This window comes from Triticum urartu, chromosome 2A (assembly GCF_056163025.1).
Source record: "Triticum urartu cultivar PI428250 chromosome 2A, HENAU_Tu73, whole genome shotgun sequence".
Taxonomy (NCBI): Eukaryota; Viridiplantae; Streptophyta; class Magnoliopsida; order Poales; family Poaceae; genus Triticum; species Triticum urartu.
Window position 1 is genome coordinate 766636659 of NC_141874.1, and position 9029 is coordinate 766645687.

The 9029-nt window shown below is 43.0% G+C and overlaps 1 protein-coding gene across 9 annotated transcripts; it reads left to right on the forward strand.

The window, feature by feature from the left end:
- The first annotated feature begins 1052 nt into the window (after positions 1–1052).
- On the forward strand, positions 1053–9029 carry LOC147988092 (uncharacterized). Of its 9 annotated transcripts, XR_015617791.1 has the most exons (11): positions 1053–1448; positions 2667–2956; positions 3979–4305; positions 5258–5325; positions 5424–5573; positions 6193–6266; positions 6685–6841; positions 7193–7299; positions 7853–7928; positions 7996–8116; positions 8626–9027. XR_015617791.1 is itself a non-coding variant. In XM_087545621.1 (10 exons), the coding sequence occupies exons 5-9, from the start codon at positions 5557–5559 to the stop codon at positions 7996–7998; spliced, it is 267 nt and encodes an 88-aa protein (XP_087401747.1). In that variant the 5' UTR covers positions 1053–1448; positions 2667–2956; positions 3979–4305; positions 5258–5325; positions 5424–5556; the 3' UTR covers positions 7999–8116; positions 8626–9026. The 9 variants fall into 9 exon arrangements, 4 of the variants coding, with proteins under 4 accessions (XP_087401747.1, XP_087401748.1, XP_087401745.1 ...); XR_015617790.1 differs by having other exon boundaries at positions 6685–7299; positions 8626–9029; XR_015617793.1 differs by having other exon boundaries at positions 6702–7299; positions 8626–9029.

Below are 9029 nucleotides of genomic sequence, written 5' to 3' on the forward strand. Positions count from 1 at the left end.
CGCACGAGCATTCTACTAGTTGTAGATAGTGCGCTAGCTACCAGTATTATGCATATTCATGGAAAAGCTTTGTGCTAAAAATTAGGAAAAAGAGAAATATAAGAGACAGTTCAACAAATTTACTTATAAAGGCAAAAGTAATTCCACTTATCATTGTAATACGAGTTGTAAACAAGAAAAAATGTGTGATATTTTTTTCCGCATGTTTGCTAGTAACAATTATAAGAAAAAAAAGCATTCCACTATGTCCACACTCGCCAAAATCAAACACTCCCTTAGTTTCAAGGAGTGTGCTACGCGTCCGCCGGCTGATCTTTTTAAAAGATTAGCCGGGCCACGAGCCGCCAGATCTGCCGCATTTAGCAGCCGAACGCGTCTCCCTCATTGCAACGTAGATCTTGTTGCAGAATTAGTTCCGCAACATGGTCTTGTTGCAGATTTTTTTTGAAACAACTGTTGTTGTGATCTTTTTCACAACTAAGGTCTTGTTGCAATTTTTTTGCTAGAGATGTGTTCTTGCAAAACGTAGACCCGTCGTAGATCATTGCAACACGCATATGTTTGAAAAACAAAGCCCCTGTTGTAAAAATGCGTTCAACAAAGTATGGTATACAGGCCTCGAACACGTGTCATGCTGGGAAGGTGGCGGACGCGTCCGCTGTGATCCATCGGGTGATGATAAGTGTTTCCCCAGTTTAAGAAGTCAAATTTCTTTAACTTTGACCAAGTCCAAAAAATTTGACAAAAAAGCCCATTGTGTAGTAACTAGTCTTGACCATGGGAAGTCCGGCCCGATCCGGCCCGACGCTGCTCCCGAGCCGGGGTCGGGCCTAGATTTTGAGCCTGAAGACCGAAACGGGCCGAACCCGGGCCCGTCGTTTTTGCAATTTCCTGAAGAGGCCCGGTCCGAGGCCCGTCAGGCTTTTATGTGTTCGGGCCAGGCTCGGGCCTAAAAACCAGGCCTGATGGCCGGGCTGAGGCCTGGGTTTTTTGACTCGGGTTTGGCTAGGCCCGGCCCGGCCCGAGTTTTGGCCAGGTATAGTAGTAACCCTAGGCAGCCGGATCCAAGACCATGGGTCTGCTCCTCCTCCGCGTGGTTGCTGCTCTCAGCTCCCGGCGACCACGGGGCGGATGAGCACCGTCCGCGTCTCGGTCTCCGCGGATCCAAGGCGCCCTGATGCTGGCGGCTCTAAACCCTAGCCGCAGCGGGCGGCCATGGCGCTTCCTAGGGCCGTGCTCGCACGGGGCAGCCGAGTGCCCTGCCTGAGCAATCCCGGCTCGGCTCGGCCTTCTTCTCCACCGAGATACACGCATCTACTGCGGCTCCAGCACCCGGATGGAGGAGCCGGCGAACCCTAGCCCCGCAAGGGGTCTCCCGCGCCTCTGCTGCTTCCCTCCTCGTCTCCTCCGTCCGCCCAGTGGCCGCTGCTGCTTCGGCTCCGGCGTCGGTGAGCCACTCAGCCTCTCCTCTGCTTTCGATTCGCTCCTGCTCTGTGCCATCAAGCCGTCACAAATTTCATGCCATAGGAATTTCTAGCTAGGGTTCCGCTGATGCTCGCACTTGCGGTGTTTCTCGTGATGCATAATTCTCGTGTCCGTAATAGCTAGCTAGTGTCACCGGTTTCATGAATTTAGCCCTCACTGATTTCATCTACTACTGTTGATGGTATGCTTGTTTGATTCCTAGCAAGGACTCGTGTGAAGTTATTATGCCATGGTTGATGGTTCTGTTCTTGTGAAGTTAGGTACCCCAACAGTGTGTGCAGTTCCAAATCAAGTCTTGTCCTTTTGGTTTCATTCATATAATGCCCAGTGGTGTTTCTAGTTCTGAATCCTCCAATGTGTTTCTAGTTATAAATCCATCCTCCATTGCGTTTTTAGTTGCACAAGTCAAACAGTAGTAATACTTTAAAAATCTGCAGCCTTGTAAAATATCTCATCCCTAGACACATTAAAACAGTACGTAGTAAAGCATCTCATTATTCCTAGACACATTCAGGCTTGTGTTTTGTCTTTGCTTGCTTGGCTTGTTAGATAAGAAGTTTGTTCAATAAAATAAGCCCTTTATTATCCAAAAAATGATAAGAGGTTTATGCTTACAATGAGCAATTAGACGTTATACAAGAAGAAAAGAACTTTCTGATCTTGCCAATCAGATATTCAGGCTTACATATACACTTGCTGCAGTTACAGAAAAAAAATTGCTTAATGTCAGGGGTAGCACTGAATTGATTCTTTGCTTGCTGCTCTGTGTCATCTGCCCAGATTGGTTACCTTTTCAGTGAAATATGAAGAAGAGCTGCTCAATCCAGCTAAATAATCATCTGCATTTGCTAGGCCTCATTCTGTACGACAGCACATGGAAAATTACTTGCTTGTACTAGTATGCACTAACCATTGAAAACAATACCTGAAATATGAAGTTCTCGAGTGACTACGTATGTATATGAGATTATTAATTTACTGCCCCAAAGATACATTCTTGAAAGTGTACTGTTCCTGACTGTTCTTTTATGCTCCCTTCCTCAATTGATGCCACCATCTCTTGTAGCATTACTGGCAGGCCACTATCAATGAGATCTATACATGTACATTAATAAACAGATTCTTGGCTATCAGTTTTGTACTGTATTTCTTATTGCTCATGGAAAATGCTGCTGATACAGGTACTCCACTTTGGTGAAATGGCCACCGGAGAAGCCAATGCTCTGCAATGCATGTGGGTCACGATGGAGGACAATGGGTACGCTGGTGAATTACACACCGGCACATCGTCGGGAAGATGCTGATGCTGGCAAAGCTAGACCTGACAAGCCGAAGCCACCAGTGTTGACGACAGCTACCTCCGCCTCCTTGCTGCCGTCTACAACTGTCCCAGCGTTGTCTTTGTCAACTTCTGCAGGTAGTTGAGAAGGCGCCCAAGACGGGGCTGTTCGTGGGGCCTCCGGCTGCAAAGGTGTGAGTTTTCTTCTTCCTGAATTCGATCAGTTCTTATGTCCAATTTGCTTACTGCACTACATTAGTGTCTGTGTTAATATGCACATGGAATCGGGCCCAAGGAATATATATATTCAGTTGTTGGGTCTAATACACTTTCATTTCTCAAAATATTTTTTTTGCCCCACTTTCATTAATGTATATCGAACTTGGTGAAATATGTATTAATGTATGTGTTTAGTTGTGCCTAGAGTATCTTGTATGATGCTTCTCCTAGTTTGTACAGAGAGGAAAGGAGTAAGAAAATGGTGATCAGATAATCCTTAGTACAGTCAAATGTATACTGAATAAGTATGTAACTAGGCCTTTCTTTGGTTGTGTAACTCTGAACAAAATTATCTCATTCCTGGACACATTCAGACTTGTGTATTGACTATTCTTGCTTGTTAGATAAGAGGTGACACTCCTGTTATAGAAGAAGAAAGGAACTTGCCAATCAGATATTCAGAGTTCTGTATATACTTGCTGCAGTTACAGAAAGTGCTTAATGTCCGCGGTAGCACTGAAGTTGATTCTCTGCTGCTCTGTGTCATCTGCATAGATTGGTTACCTTTTCAGTGAACTATGAAGCAGAGCTGCTAAGTCCAACTGCTCTTCTGCATTTGCTAGGCCTCATTCTGTAGGATAGCACATGGAAAATGACATGCTTGTATATACTGACCAGTAACCATCGAAAACAAACAGTACCTAAAATATGAAGTTTGAGTGACTGTCACTATCTCTTGAATTTATTTATTTCTTCAAGGATACATTCTTGAAAATATCTGTTCCTGACTTCTGTCTTATGTTCCCTTCCTCAATTAATGCCACCATCTCTTGTAGTATCAGTAGCAGGATGATTATTGTAAATCTGTGATGCAAACTCCTGTCCTGATGGACCCGCTGTCAATGAACTCTTTACCTGTACATTATTACACAGATTCTAGAGCATCAGTTTTGTACTGTATATCTTATTGTTCATGATAAATGCTGCTGATACAGGTATTCTTTGGCGAAACGGGCCACCGGAGAAGCCAGTGCTCTGCAATGCGTTGGTGAATTACATACTGGCACATCGCCGGGAAGATGCTGATGCAGGCAAATCTAGACCTGACAAGCCGAAGCCACCAGTGTTGTAGTTCAGGGGACAGAAACAACCGAAGAGAAGGCCAAACCTGCAGCATAGTGTAGGATGAACCATTTTCTGATCAGAACTTCTGGAAGAAGGGGGATGCAGCTGATACAAGCAATCGCTCTGGTTCTGGATCAACGGTATCGTATTCAGAGAGTTGTCCCCATATGGTTCTGATGATGCAAGTGAAATAGCCGGTCAGTTAGTCAGTTTTCTCTAATTTCTTTACATGTTGCTGTTAAGTCAAACCTCTTATGTTCTTGACGAGTATTGCATATTGGACTGTATGATTCTTGCTAATTAAGTTTTTTTTGATAGAAAGACTGTAAGGGAACCCCCTACAGTATAATTGGTGCAACAACCACGAATTGCAAGTACCATGCCTTGAACCTGGGTGGGTGGGAAGGCATCAACCCCTCCCCACCACTAGGCTATGCCTTAGTCTGCTCTTGCTAATTAAGTTGCACTTGTATATATCTTTTTGTTTGAAATTTGATTGGATCTTTGTATGAATAAAAAACACATGCACAGCCAGATTGCTTATCTAGCTAGCTAGAAATGCTAGAGTGGGTTAATTACTTGGCCCCTAACTAAATCTGAACAAGGAAAGGATGATTGAATGCATGGTATATCTATGTTGCCAGTACCAACATAGTATATATACTCTAAAAGAGAAATGATTACTGTGGTTAATAATTTGCTCTACCAATTACCATTGATGGCAGCAAAAGCACTAAATAAATTAGCCAGAGATATGTACATGCACATAGCCACATGCTGACAAATAACTCTGGTTTATTTTGCATTTCAAAACTTACCCTATATATGTCGTAATCCATGTCTTCTTAGGCCCATTCTCTGTCGACCAGCTCTATGAAAATATTATCCCACTCCCATCCGGGTTCATGCCTGCGTAGGAAATCAATTAATTATGTGTACTAAGTAGATAGCGCAACTTGATTGCTAGTGGCTACTAGTAGGATCGGATGTTGAGTGGCTATGATAATATGTGATTGACTGATTATATACCCACTGATGATATCTTGCACCATCTAGAATCTTTTACTCCAGTACTATTCATACGAAACCTCTAGCTTCAAGGTTTATACTTCCCTTTCTTTGAATCACACAATACTATTATATTTTCAGGTTTTGAAGGGGCTTTGTTTAGGACAGATTTGTAGCATAATGAACAAACACACTACTTCAGAAAAATTGTAATGATTCTTGTCATTTTTAACTTAATATGTTTCCTGTCAATGCTTACCAGATATCCTACTGGATATTATAGCTAATTCTTTTTGCATTTCATCAGGGAATTCCCTCTGCTGCTCGCCCCCAATGACCAGGACCATGGATCTCCTTCCTCCACCCCCTGGCGATTTGGAGCAGCAGGTGTCTTCTAGGAGAGGACGACGACCCCAAGCCCAAGATCCACCTTGACCTCGATGATGGCCTGCGCGAGGTAGCTCCTTTCTTCTCCCTTCTTTCTCTGTTGCCACTGCCCCGCCCGTTGGTTCAGAGACAACTTCTTTGTATAGCCATATAAGTCGGCTATGAATCAAATGAGCATGCTAATAACAAACAAAATTAATAGTTTGATCAAAGTTAATTTCGTGCCTGGCATGATGCTAAGTATCACTGGTATCCAACTTCTAGGAGGGAGAGACTGAACCGAGTAAACATTTTTTTGTGATTCAAATGAGCATGTAAACGAGTGTTGTGATGTCAGGGTTAACATTTCTTGCTTGAATGAGTACTGAATCATAGGGTGGGCATCACTACTTCAGAAATACTGCACTACTCATTCATAGGCTAGGTGATATCTCTGTTTCCTGATGAGGTTCTTGTATTTAAGACTCATGTTTATGTATTACACTCTTGGTATGGTTGCTTGTGCTAGTACAAGTAAATCTGACTGCTATTTGTTGGCATAATCTGACTATGGTTGCTAACTAGCTCGATACTTGAGATCATTAATATGAATCCCTCCCCCCCCCCCCCCCCCCCCCCCCCTCTCTTCTTTTTCATCTTCATCAAGTCCTCATCTGATGCGTGCTCCCATCCCATCTGGTTGTGTGCAGTTTGGGGGCCATGAAGAGAGAAGCTGCTGCCGGTTCAACATTACCACCATCAAGTCAGCCCCCCTGTTGGCAAGGTGACGACCTCTCTCCCTTTCTCCTGCTGTTCGTTGCAGTTTGGGATGCTTCCACTTTGTTGTTTTGGTGGAATTGGCTAGCAATGGAGAGCCAATATGAACTGGCTAAGATTTTTTTTCAAGTAAAGTATCAAGGCACCTCAGCAAAAAGATGCAGACTTCACTGGAAATTAAAACATCCGGAATACATACATACATACACATACAGACACACACACACACATACACACATACACACATACATACATACATACATACATACATACATACATAGCCTTGATTAGTCTAGCTTCTCATGCTACTTGAGTACAAAATATTTGTTATATTCAAGCATCTATGATGGAACAATGCAATGTCAACTGCCATTTTATTTGTACAATAATGCATGCTATTAGCTGTTTGTTCTGATATGGTTCAGGTTGATGTTGTTTCAAGATCTGAATGGAAATTTAGCTACGGCCGTCCCTTCCTCAAGCAAACAACGCGAGACTTAGTTAACGCATTGGAAATTTTATCAACCAGCCAGCCTATCATTTTTCTTATTCGTAACCAACAAAAGTTGGTACATTTTGGAGGTGAATCAAACATTCATAGATTTTGTATTACCATTACCAATATGGCTTCTCTTTCAGCTTGAAATTGTTTAAAATCCTGCATGTTGCTATCATTATTGATGCTAATGTGATGAATATCTTTCCCAGTTATGGCGGTTCATAACCAAGTTTATGCACCATTGTGTTTTGCATGTTGTTTTTAGTTAACCACTTCTTTCTAGATCATCTTAGGCCAGCATTTCCCCGGGTCTCTTGGTAGCTTTGGTATTACGATGCAGCCACTTTTCGGCCTTAGTATACAATCTGTGTATCATGTGTTGTTCATTCAGAAGTAGCTTTGCATGGTGATGTGACAAAGGAACTATCCAACAGTTTTGTGCAGCCGCAGGTGCTGGACAGGAGCAGCGGAGCGCGTTTGGCGGCATGCCGGATCTGCTCCGGATCCGCGTGAGAAGGCCGCCCAGAACGTCTACACCAAGGTATACCTCCTTCCCCACCTCCCCTGCTCCATGTTTGTGCTTGTGGCGAGGTCCTTGCTGGCGATTAGATTTTTCGTCGGTTGCATTGCTCCAGCTTAGCTCCAGGAAGGAGATGTGTCATGCTGGCTGTTTGGTGGCATGCTAGTTGGTGGTTCTTGATGCTGTAGAAATTTGTCCTCTGATATTTTTAGTTTTGTGTCTTATTGGGGTCAGCTTATAGCAGCAGCAGCATCATAGTTGCAACACACTTTAGTAAAGGTAGCTTGCTTGGTTTGTGGTGATGATGCATCGAGTATATATATGACTCTGTTGCTGCTGACCTCGAGATGAATAAGTACTTGGAACCAAGCATGATTGTGGATAATGTATTTGTAAGAGTAATCCAAATAAGGTGGGGTTGCTCCTGTTTGGAAGCATGGTTTTTGTTCTCTATTCATGTATGTCCCTTGGACTTGGGAGCCATGTTCTTGCGTGTCATGAGCCATATTCTTCTGTTACCGGGGTAGAAAGATACTAGAACGTGATGGATTTTTAACACCCCTGTTGGTTGCAGCAAGGGGAAGCAAAAGGAGAATGTGAACAACGTGATGATGTTGGACCAGGCCACCTACGACAAGCTGCTCAGTGAGGTAACACTTGTTCTTGGTTGGCTTTTGCTGGTAAGACATTAACCATTAGCATTTCCTTGTAATGCAGTGAATGGGGATGTAAATATCCGAAGAGACAAGTATCGAAGCATCTTGGACACTTACTGGCATATGTTACCATTGCTGAGAATGAAGCTATCGAAAGGGAGCGTTACAAATTGATGCTGCAGGTATGTGTGCAAGCAATTCACTCACTTTGACTCGTCTGTCTATTGGTTTGTGCTGCAAAGTATCGCTCTGTCCGAAAATACTTGTCATCAAAATGGACAAAAAGGGATGTATCTACAACTAAAATACATCTAGATACATCTCCTTTTAATCATTTTGATGACAAGTATTTCTGGACGGAGGGAGTATGTAGAAGTGAACTAGTTTGTTCCGAATTGATGTAAAGTGTTGCATGATTGACCCAAAGGAAAGAAATGTGGTTTGCTAAGTGAAAAATCTGTAGCAGCGGCTAGTTTGTTGATTTGCCTGTGCACTGAGACAGAATTGTTTAGGTTTCTCGAGGTTGAGCTGGTCAGTGATTTTGCTATAAAAAAAATGCAGTGCACTTGTGCAGGTCATTTTCCTATCATTATTTTTTTAGAGATTGACGAGTGGTGGGTAGAATGCAGTGCAATGCAGAGTTGATTAAATGTTGCTTTGTTCATTGATTAATCTTGTTGTCTGTGCCCAGGGAGGGACAGGGAGGGGGCTAATTTGATGATAGTTAGGACGGCAACGAAATCTCGTATGCTGGAGATGGACGGAAGGTTGTATGTCAAAGGGCTCCGGGCGGGGAATACTGATGGGTGGAGCTTTGTCGGTGTCTTATATTATTGCAGTATAGAGCCTGTATATCGGAGCTTCTTGTCGGTTTGGGTTGCTGTAGAATTAATGTGATGTTGTTGTGGGGAGTGCATTTCGGAATTGAGGAAAGATATGCTTGTTGCAGTTGTGTTTCATATATCAGGCTAATGTAAATTTTGAAGTTTATTATCAGCACTTGACTTGTTTAAGAAAAATGTAGTCAGTTTGTTTGTCTACAAAAAGAGAAGAGAGAATTGCTGTGTAATGGTACATCTCTCATTCCCCTATCTT